Source organism: Thunnus thynnus, chromosome 6 (assembly GCF_963924715.1).
Source record: "Thunnus thynnus chromosome 6, fThuThy2.1, whole genome shotgun sequence".
Classification (NCBI taxonomy): Eukaryota; Metazoa; Chordata; class Actinopteri; order Scombriformes; family Scombridae; genus Thunnus; species Thunnus thynnus.
In genome coordinates, this window is record NC_089522.1 from 4169658 (window position 1) to 4190234 (window position 20577).

Sequence of the window (20577 nt, forward strand, 5' to 3'; positions counted from 1 at the left end):
CAAAGCAAGAACAAACTAATATGTAATGATACCTGTCATCTTGATCTCCTGTCAAGATTGGCAGATTATGGCTGTTGCACCTAAATTTACAATAAACATGAATCTTAAATTACTTTTAGGTATTAAAGTGAGGGTCATCACAAACCTTCTAATGCCTTGAATACTTCAATAGTGACCTGTTATGTATTTTGCAATACCAAAAAGGACGTATCTTGAATTAGAGGTATATATAGCTAGCACTTTACGTGAACCCTTCATCATATGGCTGACAAAACAGACCTAAGTTTGGGGGAACTAATGGGATAACTGAGGATGCTTTTTTGCTCCTTACAAGAGTCTGGGGTAATGGTAGACAAAGTAATTCTGAGGTTGAGCATTGGAAAACATGTCAAGCCCCCTTTTTTAAGATTACTGTTTTGGCAGTTTTGCCTTTATTTTTGAAGTGGGCAGTGAAGAGGCAGACAAGAGACAAGGGGAGAGAGAGATGGGTATGACATGCAACAAAGGTCCCTGACTGTAATCAAACCAGGGATGTCACAGTAATGTGGCATGCACAATAACCATTCACCTACCGGTCACTCCGTCATGCCTATTTTTGGAAGCATGATTAGCCCACAATGCAATTTTCTTTTTGAATGCCTCGATTTTTTCAGACTTTTCACACATACTGTGTCCCCTCTCTTGCATAGACACATTTAATGTGTTTAACTGTTTAAACACATCAGCCAGATAAGCAACTTGTGCAAGTCACACATCGTCACTAAACAGGTCAAAAGGAAGGTTGTGTGAGACCTTTGCTCTCAAAAACCAGCAAACTTCCACATGGTACAGCACGCGAGCATGCTCACCGCCTCACTACTCTTTGCACAGCTTTTGAAAGCACCAGGTGTAGCCCACCGAACCCCAGTACAAATCCACAGTACTGAAAATGTCTTCTACAGTTGTAGTGGTGGGAGGATCTCTACTGCAGAGAAATTGCTGTTGTAAGTCCCCTTCCCACCCATGTCTCACATAAATAAAACAAAAAAATTGCATGGTTCGTAATGTTTGTGGATTCATCCATCTGTAATGCATAGTGAGCACCTGCCTTGATGCAAGCTGCGGTCTGTTGTTTGATGTCATCGGACATTTATTCAATCTGCCTACAGTGGTATAGTCTTCAGTTTATGCACTGCAAATTGATTCAGCACCTCTCTGACCATGTAAATGGCTGCAGGTAAGATAAGGTCTACTGCACTTGTGTAGGATTTCTTCGACTTTGCAATACGGTGAGCTACGTGATAAGATGCACAAAGTGCCTGCTCTTGCTTTGAACAAGAGGGCGTTAGGCACTTTTGCAATGCCCTCAACTCCTGGAGTCGTCTTTGAAAGTACTCAACAGGTTTGTCTTTAAGTGCAGTGTTTCGTATCTAAATGGCTTTTCATTTTTGATGGCTTCATGCTTTCATGTGCCAGCACTTTGTTGCATACAACACACTTAGGTTTTGGTCCTCAATGTAAGAAAACCCATAATTAACAACGGGAAATGTGTGTCCTTCAAAATAAACATGCAGCATCAGAGATTCTGTAGACTTCAAAATAAAAGTTTGACTTTTTTTCCCTCAATTTTTTTTTCACACACACATCCGTATCCCACTCAAAAAGTCCTCTGGGTCATGACCCACCAGTTGAGAACCACTGCTTGTTGAGCTATTAAGTATACATGTGCATCCAGCACTAGTTCATAACCTGTTCGTGTACTTATTGTGAGCATGCATCGTACCATCCCAGCCTTGAGCCTTGAAGTGCAGGATGTGTGCTAGAAATACAACAATAGTGTTTGTGTGACAAAGGTTTGAAAATGACTAATTATGAAATATCCATATCATTAAAAGCTATATGTATATTTTTTACTTTAAAATCTCCTCTTCTTATACTGTATATGTAGTTTATGTTCAGTACTAAACATGGGTGTGACCTTAATTACATTCTGCTTTTCTCTGACTAATGTAGATACATATTAAGTCACTGTATGGCTAGGACAACTAGGCCTGACTATTTCATTTATATATCTCAATGGCAGTTTCTGGGTGGCTTCCATAGCCTTCATGCCTGCTATTTCTCCTCTGTTGTCCTTCTATAGAAGGCACCATGGGCTGTGTGGGCTCAAAGAAGGAACAGGAACCTCTCGGCAAAGGGATGGGTAACGACGATCTGCAGAACCGCACACAGACGGCCCACTATGTCAAAGACCCCACTGCAGGAAACTCCGGAAATAAAGCTGTAAGTAGTAATGAAGTGACAGAAAAAAATCACATAGATAACTATTAATTCACACGTTTCCTCTTAAAAAATGCTCTTGGCGATATTGCATAATTTCAGCCCTTTGGGTCTGAAATGTGACAAGGTTCACCAACTAGACATAGCTTTTGTGCAAGGGGTAGGAAACCACTGGTTCCATCTTTAAAAGTATATTATATTGTATAAGCTTATTATATGTTTTTTTAATATAAAACCAGTAAAATCGTAAAAGTAACAAGTAAATATAGCTGTCAGATAAATTTAGGGGAGTAAAAAGTATAATAATTTCCACTGACATACACAGTAGTGGAGTAGAACTATAAAGTTGCATGAAATGGACATAGTCAAGTAAAGAACAAGGTAACAAAAAATCCAACAGAACAAATTGCATGTTCACATGCAATCATGTGTCATATGTTCTCCTTTGAGAGATTTATATTTTTCTGTTTCACGATGGCACCATGTCTTTACATTTAATCTTTGGAATACCGTTAGTTCTCTGTCTACGTAGATAGAGAACTCGTTTCCATACAGCCAATCAAACAACAGCAACTGACATTAGCTGTCCTGATAAATTGTCCTTCCTATCTACCTTAAAATCATGAACACACACCTTAGCTTGATGAACAAGCTACCAAACAAACATTCAACAGAGAAAAGTGCACTGCTAATGTCAGTTTAAAAGCTAGTTAGCTAATTAGCTGCTCCGCTGCAGCATGTCATGTACCTGTAAATTTCTCTTTGCACATTTAGATGTTGCATTCAATACCACTGCCAATAAAACACTATCTTCCCATGACATATAGGCTACAGTGCAAATTTGTCTCTTATTCTTGTTCTCAACAGTATACACCGACACACCCTGACAAACCTGATACTAATTATAAACAACTATTAATAATGAATTTTAAAAACATGTTGATGTTATTTTAGACTGCAAAAAGCGATGACTAAATATGATTTTAGTTTAACTTGAAAGTTATAAAATGTAACTATTCTGCATTAAATTGTCTAAAAACGACTAGATCTATGTTATATATTTTGTTGAGTTGTGTACTTACATTATCCAAAATGTTTCTCCCAGACATTCTGTGCCCACCGAACATTGTCAGAGAAACTTTTTTATGTGAAACTGCTTCATTTTGTGTTTTTACCTGTTTTAATCACCGGGTCTGTTTGTTCTGGAGACGAGGAGACCTCTGCGGATAATTCAGCTCCTGGTAAAAACTTAGCAGCAGAAATTACATATTGTGCATTTAAGTAAAGCACTTGAGTAAATGCTCTTATTTATTTTAGATCACTGGACATGAATTTAGATCTTTAATCAGATTGTATCTGACAACATGGGCATGCACACCTGCAAAATTGCCCTGGCTTTAAGTAAAGAACAAGGAAGAGAAATAGTGTAAAATGAAGAGACAGTGAAAGTGCTAATAGTTACAAAAGAGAGAAGACACAGTGGGAGTTAGTTTCCCTGTGCTTTTCAGAGATGATAGATGTGTGACTGATGTTCACTCTGAAAATGTTCCTGTGGCTAATTGTGTATTTGCATACTGGCCAAACTTTGATCTGTGCCATGGGTAAAATAGCAGTGCTGCTGCTTGTGTGGTTCCTCTGGCCACTGCTTCCTGTGTGCTGACTGTAATGCGTCTTTCACCCTCAATGAAGAAAGAGGAAGTGACAGAAGCAGCATAGCCAGAGTGCTGAGGCAGGATATGTGTGATCAAAACTTGAATATTAGGCAACACCTAGTCATTCTTCAACCCATGTACGCTGTATTATACTATCTCACAGATGTCTAAATTTACAGACAGTCTTTCTGACTGCCTGGTCGCTACACAGCTCAGCTGTGTAGCGACCAGGCAGTAAATAGAGCAAACCCACTGCAGACCCAAACACTTAAAGTAAAGATAACTGTCAACAACATCCTGATTTTCAAAGTTGATATGACTAAGTCCTTCCTTCCTCCCTTCCTTTCAATGTTACAAGTTTGTTATCTGTTTGTTGGTGCATTGTAGTTGAATTTTAGTCTAAACTTGAGCTATAAAGTGCTCTTGCTTGTATCATCTTTGCTTTAAAATGTGAAAATTATTGAAATATAATAGATTGTATTGTTGAAATATAATCTTGTTTTGCTTCTATTCACAAGAAATACAACATTTCAAGAGAATGCGAGATAATCCTGCTTTACTAAGGCTGGGCAACCCGTTTAAAGCTGCACTACTCAATATTTGTATATTAACAATGTAAAAAACAAACGTGTAATGTGAAAGGGGGTGCTCATAGTGATCAACCCACAAACTCTGCAGCTCAGCTTTAAGGAGCGTTTTAGCATCTTTCAATTAATTATTTTGGTTTGTACGGTGCTCCAACTTTGCTGTTTTGTTTCACTCTCACCTCTCTAATCAACCCTGTATCCAGACGCAGTAGGTATTAATGATAAACCTACTGTACACTACCTTCCAAGCACCAAACAGCAGACAGACAAAGTTAGCGACTAGCTAGTGAAGAAAATTTAACACTAAAGAGACAGATATTTCTCTCAGGAGTTGGTGGGAACCAAAACAGAGCAAAAAGGGGGTGAATATAGGACTTAAATTTATCAGGTGAACAGAAACATGACTCCAAACGAATGCTAATGTTGATCTGTGTGTGCTGATGGTGTATATAAGCAACAGTTTACATTCACCATAATAACTTTATATGGTGATAATGTCTTTATTTATTTAGGTTGTTGTGCTGTCCCCAAGTGGCCAAAATCAACTATTGTAGCTTTAAGAATGTTGTTTTTCTTACTTAAAGTCAACAAATATGGGGTAATTAGTTTTTGATGGAAATGACTTCCTATTTTAGCCTCATACCACCATATTTCTCTTTGTCTTATCCACAGAGCAAAATGCCTTCCAATGCCAATGCACCAGATGGTGAGTCACAATCTTTCCTTACACTTAAACAGTATTTATTGTAACTCTAAGCACATGTGCTTGATGCTACATTTCATATTAAAGTCACTCGCTGACGAACCACCAACGTCAGTTGATTGCTAGCAACCTTGTTATGTTAACACCTGTCTAAAACTTGACACAACATGTGAGAGAGAGGAAGGAGAGTCTGTGTGTGGGTACAGAGTGATAGCCCCTCTCACTGCCTCACCACACAGGCCTCCAGTACAAAGAAAACCACTGCTATTATTATCAAGCAGAGAAGGAAGTCAGTTTGTCAAATGAGTGTGGAGAACCTCATGTTAGTAACAAAGATAGACACATTTCAGACCTAAATGCAGTGTGTTGTGTGCACTAAAAAAACAACATGCACAGATATTCAGTCATGTGCACATAAAGACAAGAATGTGAAAACTTTCCGTAAGGCATTTTGCTCTTTGTTCTTTTCTAGGAGAGAGCATTGCCATGGCACTGTACGACTATGAGGCCATTCATGATGGAGACCTCGGCTTCAAGAAGGGAGATAAACTCCGAATCTTAGAGGAGTGAGTAGAGCATCAACAGCGACATTAGATGCATTAGCCATAGGGGAGAACGGGGTAACATGAGCCACTTTTTACATTTGATGATTTTACTGCAAAATAAAAGTGTATTTGTTTCAAATAATAGTTACTATATATATCTCAGGTTGTTGTGTACCCATGGAAATTAAAACAAGTTATCTAATTATTATGGTTTTAGAACAATGAGCCATCAAAAAAAGTTAGTCCTATGGCACAATTTGCCCCAAGGAAGGGGTAAAATGAGCATGGGGATGGGGTAAATTGAGCGCTCTATGGGTAAATAGTGCTACCATTAAATACTGATATAAAAATTACACAAAATCAAACAAATTAAGTATAAAATTAAAAATAATTTTGAACTTTATTCATGTCATCAATTTAACAAAGGCAAAAACTTGTACATTTAAGTAAAACCATATGTTTGTGTCTTGTTGTTCGACATGTTACCTAAACATTTTCAGTAAAGATTAAACTGTGATTAAACTGTGTGTGTTAGCTACAGAAAGAATGTGTGTGTAAATGTGCTTTTGTAAAGGAAAAACTGGTCCAGGTCTGAATGCTTGACCCCTACAGTGAGGGGATCTGGTGGCTCTGTTATGCGTGGGGGGCATTTTGCTGGCATGGTTTGGGTCCACTTGTCCCCTTAGAGGGAATGGTCACTGCTAATCAATACAAAGTAGTTGTGAGTGATCAGCTTTATCCTATGATGAAACATTTCTATCCTGATGGGAGTGGTCTCTTCCAGGATGACAATGCCCCCATTGCACTTGTAACAGGGATCAAACATGAACAGTGTCTCTAGTCTCTAGAATATCAGAAAATCATTTTAGGGGGTAAATTGAACCATTGACTCAACTTGCCCCAACATCACCGGCACATTTTACCCCACAACCTCCATTTTGACAAAACTGTTTCACACAGTGGCTCAGAGCCACAATTATGCTAAGTTTATGACCTTGTTTTGTAGCTGACACTGGCTTAAATTAACATGTAATATTGTCCAAAACATATCTTTTTAATTAAGATACAAGACTGATAACTTTAGTAACATGATGAATTCACTTGGCATGACAAAAATCTTTTTTTTTTGCTCTGTTTTGCTGACCACTCTCTCCATGTGCTTGAGTCCAAGATGGATTGAGTAATGTGAACTATACTTTCTTAATTTGTGGTCACATGATTACTTTTGTTTATGGTTACCTAGATAAAGGGGGTGGCTCATTTTACCCACTGGCTCTATTTACCTAGTTCTCCCCTACTTGTTTGTTTGCTTCAGTTACAGGAGTAAAAAAGGGAATTGTATGCTCTACATTTAGTTTTTGGACGTGTAAAGCATGTGGTTTGTCATGTCTTTGTTGATAAGAAATATTCACCCTTCTTGTTTGTCTTGGTTGTTTTGTCATACTCTCTCTCTGTCTCTCTGTAGATCGGGGGAGTGGTGGAGAGCTATGTTAATCAGTACAGGTCAGGAAGGCTTCATTCCCAGTAATTATGTAGCCAAAGACACTTTGGAGGCAGAGGAGTAAGTGTACTCACACTGAAAACACATTATTGTAATATGCATTATCTCACTTGTGAAAACCTTTTTTTCCTGAATATGAAATAGTTTAATTGACTACCACGAGTCCACATACTCATACATACTATTATTCCCAGTTGTAGTAACTATAACAGTATGATTTGCATTACTATCAATAGTCATAGTATCAGGTACTGTATTTGAACAGCACTTTTTGTAGTTTTTTTTTACAAAGCGGTAAAATAGTAAGGAAACACAGCACACAACATGAATGGCTTATGCTAGAAGATCCGTTAAGAGGTTTCTGTACTAACTGATGTTTCCTGTTGTTGAGGTGGTTCTTCAAGGGTGTGAGCAGGAAAGATGCTGAGCGGCAGCTGCTGGCCCCTGGGAACAAAGTGGGATCCTACATGATCCGAGACAGTGAAACCACCAAGGGTGAGTAAAGCACATTCAAAAACTGATTATTTGTCCTTTTGCAAGAATGTTTTAGACAAGGCCTCAGTGGAGCGATGTACAGTAATTACTGTAGTCATAAAGAGAAAATATTCACAACAAAAATCCCAACTGACAAATCAAGCAATCTATTTTAAAATAGAACCATGCATTAGAGGAAAAATGATCTTGGCAGTGGCTGCTATAACATAAATGGTAACATAATTGTCTTTTTGAAATGTACCATAAAAAACATGCTTTAGACCAAGCTGTGCTATGGTGTTAATAAAGTCCTGTAGCACATCTGTAGCACAGTATTACATACTTGGGTTAACAAACTAACATTAATATAATGTTAATAATTTGTCTTTAAAGCTGCTCTAGTCAAAATTTTTAGATTAACAATAGAAGATATGTCAGTGTGTAATGTGAAACCGGTCACTGGTACTGATGAACCCACAGATAATTATCTCCCAACTCTGCAGCTACCCTGAGCTCTAGCAGCTTTTTAGCATCTTTTAACTTTTAACTTATTGTTAAGGTTTTTACAGCCCACAACTTTATTGGTTTGGTTCACCCTCACTACTCTCATCAACATAGTTTCCAGATGCAGCAAGCAACTGTTTTCAACAAAAAAAGCTCTGATGAACCCACTGCACACTACCTGCCCCGCACAAAACAGCAGACATACTAAGTTAGCAGCTAGCTGGTGAACATTGTGGGGCATTTAGCAACTAAAGAGTCAGATATTACATGATATAAAGAATCAAGTGACCAGACACAGGACTCCAAATGAATGCTATTGTTGCTCCATGTCTGCCGGATGTATAAATAGGCAACTGCTTGCTAACAAGTTTGCCATATCAACTTAAAACAATGACAATATAATACCAATATCTGTGTCGTGTTTACAGCTTGTTTCCATGAGCCCCCAAGTGGCCAAAAAATCTGATTTTCTTCCAGCTGAATAGATACTGTGGGTTGTTTAAGGGGGCATGCCATCAATTTTACAGAGGAATTCCAGTTTACTTCTAATCAAGAGTACCACTCACTAGAGGGAGCTTTTCAGTATGAAAAAGTAATCCTGATGACATCTCAGATTGGGCTTGACATTTAGAAGGTGTGAGAGGATTTAATGAAAGATGCTATTGAGTTGCATTGTGTGAAATGTGTTCTGGAGATAGACTCATATTAAAGACTAAAAGTCAAGAAATCTCGTCCTCTTTTTCATCGATTTTGACCATTCTTTAAATCTGTCTTTTGTGATTCTCCCAAATTTATGCAAGTGCAATACTGGAATACTCCTTTAAGTGTCCCATGCTGTTCTTCAAGCAGTCCCAGAAACTTTTCTACCCTCACAAGAATTAATGTCTTGACAAAATACTGAATACCTGTCATTTCCTGGCATAAAAATGTTCACATTTTTAGAAGGTTTCCAAGATGTCGCTCACACTCATGCTGTCAAACTTTTATCAAAGCTACTCAGTGGAAAAAATTAAATGACAACTCCTTTGGCCTCTTCATTTCAAGAAGATACAAAAGTGAGAACAAAAAGAGAAGTTTTTATTTCTGAGCGTCCTTACAAAGATAGCTCACCCCCTCCCACTGTGGATGAGACTGCTTCAGTTCCAAATCAGTTACAAGGAATATCTTTGGTGACTGAGGTAATTAATGGCAATTAAATCAGAGTATAAAGTAAAGGCTCTTTTCAAAGGCTGAATTTGTATATCAAAGGACACAATATGAAAATAATGACAGGCCATGAGAATTACTTGCTTTGAAGCTCAAGCAGTCAGAAAAGTAGAGATCAATAAATCTATTCAAAAAGCTTTGTTTTTTACTTTACATACTTTCACTTTTTGTATATGTGAGCGTGTATGTGTACATGTACATATATGATTTTTTTCTTTTTTCTTCTAATATATATTTTTGTTTACAATCTAAGTTATTGTGACAAATGAGAATAAAAACAATAACATATTATTCACAAAGATAAAAGATTTTAAAATGATGAATATCAGATTAAAATACCAGCAATCAGCATTGTCCCCTGAAAGAAGAATTTGCATCAGCATTTCAAAAATCCCCTATAGGTCACATGGTAAGTAGTGCTTTCTTTCTCTTTCACCACAGGCAGCTACTCTCTGTCTGTCAGGGATAGCGATGTTCAGTCTGGTGACACAGTTAAACATTATAAGATCCGTACCTTGGACAACGGAGGATTCTACATCTCTCCCCGCATCACCTTCAGCACCCTGCAGGAGCTGGTCAGCCATTACAAAAGTGAGTTCACTACTATTACTGAATGATTGTACCTGCTCTCAGCTGTGCTCTGTAGTTGTCTAGCTGAGTTAGTGTATTTCTTCATTGACATGATGATATAAGTTTAATTTGTTTTCTCAAGTTTGAACTCATTTAATTGTGAAAAAATGCAAAATAGTGTAGTGCCTTCAGCTCAGTCTGTGCTCCACCATTAATCATGCAGCTTGTACTGATGCACAGCACACTCTGCTGGCCAACTTTAATGCCTCAGCCTCTGTGGAACATTATCAGGGCCATTACCAAAGTAATCAATTGTACGGCTAAATTATAGAAACTCAAATTTATAGACATCAATCCATAAAAAAGTCAAATCATGAAATTTCCTTTGTTTAATTCCAGAGCAGGGAGATGGCCTCTGCCAAACCCTGACCAACCCGTGCCTGAGTCCCAAACCTGAGAAGCCATGGGAGAAAGACGCTTGGGAAATCCCAAGATCATCACTCAAACTGGAGAGGAGGCTCGGTGCTGGGCAATTTGGAGAAGTCTGGATGGGTAAGATAGATCTGAGCCAGTTTTGCATTCAATTATTGATGGATAGGAAGCTAGCAATTCATTTTCTAATTGTAATTATTGTTTTGTTTGAAGCTACATACAATAAGCACACAAAGGTAGCAGTGAAGACCATGAAGCCTGGCAGCATGTCAGTTGAAGCCTTCATGGCTGAGGCCAACCTGATGAAGACTCTACAGCATGACAAACTGGTTCGACTCAACGCTGTGGTCACCAAGGAGGAGCCTATCTATATTATCACTGAGTTCATGGAGAAAGGTATGTGTTTGTGTGCATTCCTGAATGTGTATGTGTATGCAAATGAAGTACATGTAAAATTCACTCAGTTCACTAGCTCAGTTTTTGTGCCCTTTTGAATTAATTCAGTGACACCTGCACATCAGTGGCTTTGAATTTGTCCATTTATCCCAACATTATTTATCTACATCATATTACACTAAAACCCTATTTATCTTAAGAGAAACTAACATACTGTAAGTCAGTGGTTCTCAACCAGGGGTACTTGTGCCCCAGGGGGTACTTTTGCAGTTACCATGGTGTATGGAAAGGTATGGAAAGATTGTGGAGTAGCTCAACTAATTTGAAAAAAAGTGAAATTACAATTTGATTACAACATAATTTTATGTGTTACAATTGAGAGTCCATGAAAACTAGGCAGAAAGCAAGCAGAGAAGTTTAAACAGCTGAAAGTAACGGATAAATGATTGGAATAGAAAGCAAAAAGTAATGGATAAATGGCTGAAGAAATGAATATACTGTTCAAATAGTTTTCTAAAAGTAACAGATGAATAGTTGATATACGTAGACAGTTAGGTTAATGGTAATGGTTGAAATAACGGGAATTATGTTGTTATTATTGCTACAGGTAATGTCTAAATAGTTGAAATAGCTAAAAGTTTGATCACTGCAAGTGGTTGAAGTACAAATGCAAACTTGATTAAACCAACCATAACACTGACAATGACAATTCAACTGTATAAACGAAATATTGCAACAATATCAACTTGTTAACATCCAATTTGAAATCAATTCAAATGAACACAAAACATGGTGTTTATGAAGGGTACTTGAGTTCATCTGACAGGGCTGTGGGGGTATCGAGACAAAAAATGTTGAGAACCACTGCTGTAAATTTAACCAATAAATTCAATAGACAAGGAAAATAAAATTTAAGGAAGTTGCAGGGCATCCACCTACACTTGCACATAGCAGTGGTCACTTAGATACCTCCCTATTGGCAATGAACTTCAAATTTATTTGTTATACTATAAAAAATATTGGTCGAACCTCTGTCAATACACGTTTGTAAATGCTATGTTTGTGTTTTTGCACTACCAGGTCACAAATATTTTACAGCATATGCTCAGTATGTACTGTATGTAGTGTGTGTTTGTTAACGCGTTTGTGTGTATGTGCCTACAGGTAGTTTATTAGACTTCCTAAAGAGTGATGAGGGCAACCGTGTCCAGCTCCCCAAGCTCATCGACTTCTCTGCCCAGGTGAATTTCATTCAATCACAGTTAGTGTCAGTCCTCCATTCCACACATGACAGCCTACCAGACCAGATCATCTGGTTGTTTGGCTGTTTTGTGTTTTATATCAATGAATCTTTTGTTTGCCTCCAGCGTATACAGGCCATATTTTCATAATTACACATAATTTTCACATTCACATTTCTTGAGATCACTAGTCTGTTGTTCTACTTATTGGGTAGTGTTTTCAAAGTGAATTATATTATATCTAGTTTAGAACATTTGAAATGAAGATTCTATTCTGTGACATAATAGACAGTTTAGTATGTTACTATATTATATCTTTGTTCTTTCATGCCTGACTGTCTACACCAGCAAACCAAGAACTGAATTATTTGTGTGTATGGTGGTTCAGAGAATAATGGACAATTTTAATTGAAAAAAAAATAAGAGAAGAAAGGAACCAATTATGTTGACTGAATATTTGAACTAAATTTATTGTAGTTTATTTGTAGAATAGTTCGCTCTTGACAAGTGACTATTTCTCCTAACAGTTAACACTTAGGCTCACTTGTCTTATGATCAGTTGCCTGAAAAGGCTATTCAGACTGGGTCATAGATGTTTAAGAAGGGAAGTAAAAGATGCATATGTATATATATGTGTGTGTGTATATATATATATATATACAAAATCTTCAAAAGCCGTCATTTGGTGTTTTACAGGAACAAGCTGAGTTGTATTTCTCTTTGAGCATTAATTTTCTGTTAGATGTTGGTGTGGTACAACAATGTCATGTTTTCATTAATTATTTTATTATTAATAATTGTATTTTAAAGATCCTCTCCAGACATGTATGAAGAGGTATAAAAATACTCTGCTTGGAATGGTATTTAATTTAAACATTTATCATGTATCATTTAAAAATCTAGAATCTGTGGATATGCAAATATTTTTAATTTCAAATGTTTAACTGGTGGAGACAAGATGTCTCCTTCTTCACTGTAAAGTCCATTCTCAGTGTATGTGCGCTGGAGGCTTCAAGTTTCCACATCACACTTGTGTAAGTGGAACCAGGACCAGGATTGGCTTCAAAACTAAATAAGATGTCACAAATCATGCTCATAGGCCCGACCCTTGAGCACAGATTTTCAAGCACAGAGCACAGATAAACTTTCCACTTTCACCAGATGAATGTGAAAATAGCATCTCCAACTGTAGCAACAAGAAGAAAAACATATTTTTGAATGGGGGGGGACTTTAACATTACAGGGAGTACAAGTTGCAAATGCAAAATGTCAAAAAATGTTGTGCTTACAGCTTTGTGAGGCTATACTTTGAGCTAAATATTCACAGTGACAAACATGCTTACATAACTATGCTAACCGGTGTTTAGCAGGTATAAAATTTATGGTGTTTCAGTTTAGTGTGTTAGCATGCTAACATTGTCTACTTAGTACTTAACATAAAGTGCAGCTGAGGCTGATGAGTATGACAGAAGTTTTGTAGGCATTCGATCATAAAAGTATTGGACAAATTGAAATTTTGACAATGACAAATTTTGAAAAGTTACAGGATCACCAAGTTTTTACGAGTTATCCTGAGGGGGGCATGAATGTACCAAATTTCATGCCAATCCATACAATAATTATTGAGACTCAAAACCACAAATGTCAACCTTATGTTGGAAAAAGTCAGGGTCAGGTTTTATACTTTTTTTTCTTTTTTTTCCTTTTTTTTTGCCAATCCATGGTGTGGATTTCTTGATATTTCTTGATATTACTGGATAAATGAAAACTAACATGGAGGAAAAGTCAAGGGATCATCACATTCAGCTGGATTCAATCCAGGGGGACCAAGAATGGCCCAAAAGGATGAATCTCACACCACTAATGTGACTTAAAAAAAACCCACAAAAACACAGAAAGAACAACTGCTATAAAATGAAAAAAATCTTGCTTTTCATGGCAGCTTAAAAAAGTTGTAACACTCATTGCCTGTGGGTGGTGCACTTTTTAAATTTGCAACACCATCCATCAACATATCTATATCTGCAAATTTAAACTCCCACCAGTAACTTTCCTATCTTATACATATGGGTGGCACAGGTTGGCTTGTGTAGAGCTGCTCTGATAATGACAAAACAGCTCCCCCCTGTAGAAAGTTTGCTTAATATGAACATGTTTGTGTGTGAGAGAGAGGGGGAGTTAGCACCCTGCTGAAAGAGTTGCTTCAAATCTAATACAAACAACAGACAGGGAAGAGGAAGAAGGTTAGATCTGCCTGTTTTGATTCAACCCTACTATGTCAGATTTTGTCATGTTAAATTATTCATCAGATAGTGAGAGAGATTGGTTTTATCTGGTGCCACTACAAAGGAACTAAAGGGAGAAAGTGCACGTGTGAATAAATCCTCATGCATAGTACAGTCTGTCTTTATGTCTTTATCCGAAACAATAAGGATTATACCAGGTAATATGTATACAATGGCATTTGTAAATGGTACACAAAACCAGTGGATAAATAAGGTAAATCAATCCATTTATTAAAAGAAACAGAACAGCTTATATAAAGTCTATTGTACATATAGTATTTCTAAGAGCATAATACGGAAATATTGTTAGCATGGAAGCATCCTGTTTCAGGCTGTTTTGTACAGTTTTGTTGCCATTGACAATTACTATTTGGAACTATGTTTTCACTCTTTTACAATGACTTGTTTGTTTCTAGATTGCAGAGGGCATGGCCTACATTGAGCAGAGGAACTACATCCACAGAGACCTGAGAGCTGCCAACATCTTGGTCAATAAGGCTTTAGTGTGCAAAATTGCTGACTTTGGTCTTGCTCGCATCATTGAAGACAACGAGTACACAGCCAGGGAAGGTACGACCCAATATATTTACTGTCACATGTGTAGCCAGGTGTCATCAGCAGAAGTGATTACTGGGGAACTGATGCCCAAGAAGTACTGAAATGGGAGCAGTCAAGATTTCATCAGTTCACGGGAAATTACTTTATGTCAGTGAGATGTCAAGTTACAACATGAGTGACAAAAACAGTAGAAAGTGACTTGCTGTATGGCTGATGTAAGAATTTGAGAGGATGTGTGACCAGCAGGAAACTTTGCAGCAGTGTCATTAGGAGCCAACTAATGTCTCAGTAACAATGTTAACATTCATTTCTGACTGTTTTCAATATCTTCCAATAACCAGGGGCCAAATTCCCTATCAAGTGGACCGCCCCTGAGGCCATCAACTACGGCTCTTTCACCATTAAATCAGACGTCTGGTCCTTTGGCATCTTGCTGACAGAGATTATCAGCTATGGACGCACACCATACCCAGGTAAGGGATACTCTAATTTCAAAGTTCATACAATATTAGTCACATTCTCTCTGAAGGGGAATGATTTTGCACTTTTGCACTATTTCTACACCTCAATTCCTATGCACTCCGTCCAATTCTCTTGCCCCCAGTTTAAAGTGGCCTTCCAAAAAAAGTGGAAAGACAGCTCCACTTTGGAATGGTATAACACTTGTGAATTTTAGACATCACTGGAGGTTAGAGGCAGTATGTAAACAAGTTACAAAGACTAACATTGTGGGTGTGGATGGCCATCCTAAGTTTTCTTCTTGTGTTGTTTAACAACACATCACCATTGCCCTCTACCGTTTAGAATTTTTTATCATCTGAGCTTTTCTCAAGGTATTATGGGTAGCACCTAAATGCTGCATGGTAACACACTCACAATGAGAATGATAACATGCTGGTGTTTAGCACATTATTGTTTCCCATGTTAGTTTTAGCATGTGTTTATTATGTGTAGCATGTGTGTTTCAGTGCCTGTGTCCTACTATTATTGTTGATCTTGAAGAAAGCCAGAGGGACGAACTTTGATCTAAATAAAAGAAGAAATGCACATGGAGCCAGAGTGTGCCACACTTTTTTCTTACTCTCAGTTGTAGAGTGTTAGCATGCAAATTGGCTGATTAGCACTTAACACAATGCACAGCTGATGGGAATGTTATTAGTGTTGCAGGTATTTGGTTATAAACCAAAGAACTGGACAAAATTCTAAGGGGAACATGAATATCTCTACCAGATGTCATATAAGTTGTTGAGCCATTTTATTCAAAACCACAAATGTCAACCTCATGATGGCACTAGAGGAAAGGTCAGATGATCACCATAGTACCACAGTCTGCGAACCAATGTCTGTATGAAATTTTGCATGCCAATCGATCAAGTAGATGTTAAATGATAAATGAATACTTTTACCTGCTTATGATGCTAAATGAAAAGTAAGGGGATCACCAGAGTCAGTAGCATTCATCCTGCTGGCACAATGAATATCTGGACCAAATTTAATGTCAATCCATATAGTAGCTGTTGAGACATTTAACTAAAAAACAAGAATGTCAATCTACTGGTGACTAGAGGAAATGTCATAGGCTCACCAAAGTCAATAGGCTTCATCTTCTAGGGACCATGAGTGTCTGTACAAAGCTTTAAAGCAATCTATTCAATAGTTGTTGAGATATTTTAATCTGGACCAAGGTGATGAACCGACAGACATTACCATGTCACAGCACTGGCATCCCAGCAGAAGTCATCTCATTCCACCACATGAGCTATTAAGAGGTTGTGGCTCAACAGCCTTCGTTAACCCAATGACATGCTCTTGTTTTCAGGTATGACCAACCCAGAAGTGATCCGTTCCCTGGAGAAGGGCTACCGAATGCAGCGCTTGGACAGCTGTCCCACGGAACTCTATGAAATCATGTTGGAGTGCTGGAAGAACAAGCCAGAAGACCGCCCTACCTTCGATTACCTGCAGAGTGTCCTGGAGGATTTCTACACAGCCACAGAGAGCCAGTATCAGCAGCAGCCATGAGACTTAACATCCACAGACAGATTTTCACACAGTTTTTACACATTTTTCTACACAGTAGAATAACAATTCGGTTCCTTTCATATATAACAGAAAGTCCAATTTCTGCAAACAGTAGTGCAGTTCAGAACACACACACACACACACACACACACACACGCTCTCTCTTTGTCTATCTGTCTCTCTTTCTCTCTTGCTCATCCAAACACACATACTGTATACTAACAAGGGACTGTACACAAATTATTGGGAATGGGTGAACCTTTTTTTTTTTTTTTAAGAAGCTAGGCCCTTTGAATTAGAACGTTTATAACCACAGTTGAGATTAAGAAAAGCAATATGCAAATACAATAAAATAATTATTATTACTATTTTTGATATTATTACAACACAATCCTACCTCATACTTAGGTCAGCAGCTCAGCAAAATAGATGTTGATTGATGTCTGATGATTTTCTGAAGGTTTAGTCATAGACTACTATGACTACAGCTGCATTAGCTGTACTCAACATTTATCATCACAACAGTCACCATAAATCATTGGGATGCACATCAGCAGTAGTCTTGCAAATCACTAGACGTACAAAGTAATGACCAGAGCATGATATGTGCAGACAGATACTGTATGTGTGTTAGTATCAGCAGTCTCTAAAAGTGACACACAAAAGAATGCTTCACATCATTTTACACAGAAACATGTGACTTGACTTCCTAAAAGTATCTCCATCTGAAAGTAATTGTGGGTAACAGGTCAGCTGCATTACTGTGCCTTGTAGGTGCAGATGTGTAAGGGTTTGCAAAACTGGACCTGTGCAGAACTCTTCTGTGTACATGTGATGGAAAATCAAGTGTGCTTGGATAAACCCTTATGCTGCCAAGACCAAGGACAGCAAGACTGTGATGCTACTAATGAATTTACAGGGGAAGGCTGAAATAAAACACAAATTTTGGAAAATATCAAGCCCTTCCTAGTGCTGTAAAAAAAATCTGACTACCCTATCCTAAACAAAAAGAAAAATAATCCCCCCCCCATTTTTCTGCCCTGATCCACACTATAACTTTTGTACAGTCCCTAAAACATTTGAAGGTCTTCTAGATGATATGTATGTAGCAGGCAATACTGTACATTGAAGCATGACTGTCTCACACACAAAAATAAAATTTTATGCAAGTAAAAACATAGATGGCCATATTCACAAACAAACAATTGAAGGCCACCTGAAAGCAGTGACATGGAAAAGAATGGGTTTAGCGGTTATGCTCCAGCACACATTGTGCATCCATCAAAGGAGGGTATAACCACAACACAGATGTTCACAGTGAAATATGTGCAGTGTTTGGCTCTGATAATACTGTGTTACTGTCATCAGTTCAGCAAGCAAATTGTCCATTCCCCTTCTGACAAAGTGTTTTCTGTTGTGAAAAGTAAGCAGGTACTGTGGAAATGGAAAGTGCAAGATATATGGTGGATTATGCTTAAATCTTCTATTTATATTTCATAGATGTTTTCCATTACGCTGTGGCTTGTTTGAGCATTACCCAGTCTTTGTGCCTTATGCAGTGGTTGTTTTCTTTTGCTTTCAGAACATTCAGTATGCTCTGTATATATACACAGGTGTACACAATGAAATGCAAGTATTTAGGAAGAGGGTCTTTGATGTGAAATCATATTAACTATTAGTGCTTGTTGATTATTTTGCCCCATTAAATATTTAGCCTTTATTTGGGAAAAGCAATACATAGAGATTTTCACATCTTTTGGCCTTCATTTTTCTGTTTGGAAAATTAATTTATTTGTGCAAATAGTACTGCTCTGACATCATTGTATTTCAAATATAATCATCTTTGAAAGTAAAAGCTTTTTCTATCGTTTTTTAGTGAAGGACTCAAGATTCTATTTTTATTCTACATTGTTTGAAAAATGTGTTTCTTACATTGTTGGGAATAGCAAAACATTTCTTGCACAATCGGTGAATGCTGAAATCATAGTGTGGGTGATATGGAGAAAATGAATGATGCAATAATTATCACCGCATTATGTCCATATTGGTATGTTATGATTTTCACTGAATTATTCATTAATCATATGATAATAATTTCATGTTCACTATTTTGACTCACATGGTTGCAATGTGTGTTATTGACCAAAATTTCAAATTTTCAATGGAAATATTGTCATTTAAGATTTTATGTGGCAGACTTGGTATCATCCATTTAGAGAGAACTGTGAGCAACAATATCCCAAATATTTTGCTATGAAACGCTTATATAGAGAAGTGATATATGATATAGAATCAATGCCCAGCACTGTATATTCACAGGGTTACAAATCTTTTTGTGTTTTTCTTTATCAATATAAAACCCATTGCATGTTGTGTTAGCTGCTTGGTTAAATGCAAGTGTGGTGAAAAATTTTCAATAAAATGTTTTAAAAACGATTACCGACTGTGTACATAAGAGCACGAAATATTTAATATTTTGGAAAACATTAATTTCATTAGTTTGCTTGTATATAGGTTAATTAAGGTAAACCAACTTTTATGAATGAAGGTGGAGGCAATCCTAATGATTTAAAACGATGGTATATGATGGTTAAACAAGTGGGCTTACAAAATTCACACTACGCAAAAGGCAGATGGGATAAAATACCACAAACCCTTTCTTAAACCTCTTAATGTTTGTTTATATTAGCAGTCGTTTATCATGGTGGAAGTCATCATTTACTCAGCTGTTCAATAGTGCAACATTGCTGGGTGTGTCGAATAAAAAAGAAATTGATTAATTGAAAAACACACAGTACTTTCCTGACGTCACGAATGACACGTATTCAAAATGGCGGCCGCGGTTATGGTAAGTGGAGAAACGAACTCTTTTTCTTCAAACTACACATCGCCCATATTGTCCTTTCCAAGATAAGTCAGGCACAATGCTGTAACTGCAGCAGGGTAGATGTCTACCTTATTCGATAAACAGCATTTTAACGGTAACCAGCTCCGGTTTTAGAGGAGTTCGCTGCTTTTTGAATGTTGACGATCTGGCTAACTACCTAGTAGGTAGCTAACCTATACCTAGCTTGATTGGTAGTGAGCTGTTTCTCATAAAACTGATTTGTGTCGTTTTTCTGGTTTATAAGACTGTGCTGGCGGAGTACAAATAGCCACGTACTCCGTTGTTAGACTGACATTTGCTGTACCGCTAAGGGAAATCAGCTAGCAGAACTTTGGCGTAGCATTAGCAGTTAGCACCTCTGTCAGGCAGCGTCAGTTAACAGCTCTCTAAGATGTCAGGATGACCGCAGCACAAGACATAAACACAACGTAACTTACTTAAAAATTGTCATTGTAGTTTCTCTGCCTGTGCTGGTGCTGTCTGATTAAGTACTGTGTGGCGTGTAAGTCAGAAGCCATGCTCGGTAACTTCCGTCACTGCCATACCATAACTCTCACCTGGGACTTCATTATTATTTATTGTTTCCCAGTATTGGATCTCATAATCATACTGAGGCGTTTGACAATGAACAACAGAAAATGACTCTATAATGTTCTTCGAGTCAGTATTAGTAAATACACCCTGGTTGTCTCATATAATAATAATAATAATAATAATAATAATAATAAAAAATAATAGTAATGATGATAATAATA

General features: G+C 37.4%; 2 protein-coding genes across 2 annotated transcripts in view; both read left to right on the forward strand.

The window, feature by feature from the left end:
- The window catches only part of hck (HCK proto-oncogene, Src family tyrosine kinase), a 28207-nt gene extending 8836 nt beyond the window's left edge, over window positions 1–19371 (forward strand). Inside the window, exons 2-13 of the mRNA XM_067591332.1 lie at window positions 2123–2262; window positions 5171–5204; window positions 5674–5767; window positions 7212–7307; window positions 7639–7742; window positions 9873–10022; window positions 10401–10553; window positions 10647–10829; window positions 11994–12070; window positions 14772–14925; window positions 15255–15386; window positions 16733–19371. Coding sequence (XP_067447433.1) covers window positions 2131–2262; window positions 5171–5204; window positions 5674–5767; window positions 7212–7307; window positions 7639–7742; window positions 9873–10022; window positions 10401–10553; window positions 10647–10829; window positions 11994–12070; window positions 14772–14925; window positions 15255–15386; window positions 16733–16935 — 1512 coding nt within the window. The 5' untranslated portion in view covers window positions 2123–2130 and the 3' untranslated portion in view covers window positions 16936–19371. The remainder of the gene's footprint in view (window positions 1–2122; window positions 2263–5170; window positions 5205–5673; window positions 5768–7211; window positions 7308–7638; window positions 7743–9872; window positions 10023–10400; window positions 10554–10646; window positions 10830–11993; window positions 12071–14771; window positions 14926–15254; window positions 15387–16732) is intronic.
- Window positions 19372–19717: 346 nt separating this feature from the next.
- Window positions 19718–20577, forward strand: part of tm9sf4 (transmembrane 9 superfamily protein member 4) — a 35578-nt gene continuing 34718 nt past the window's right edge. The window contains exon 1 of the mRNA XM_067591333.1: window positions 19718–19783. Coding sequence (XP_067447434.1) covers window positions 19766–19783 — 18 coding nt within the window. The 5' untranslated portion in view covers window positions 19718–19765. The remainder of the gene's footprint in view (window positions 19784–20577) is intronic.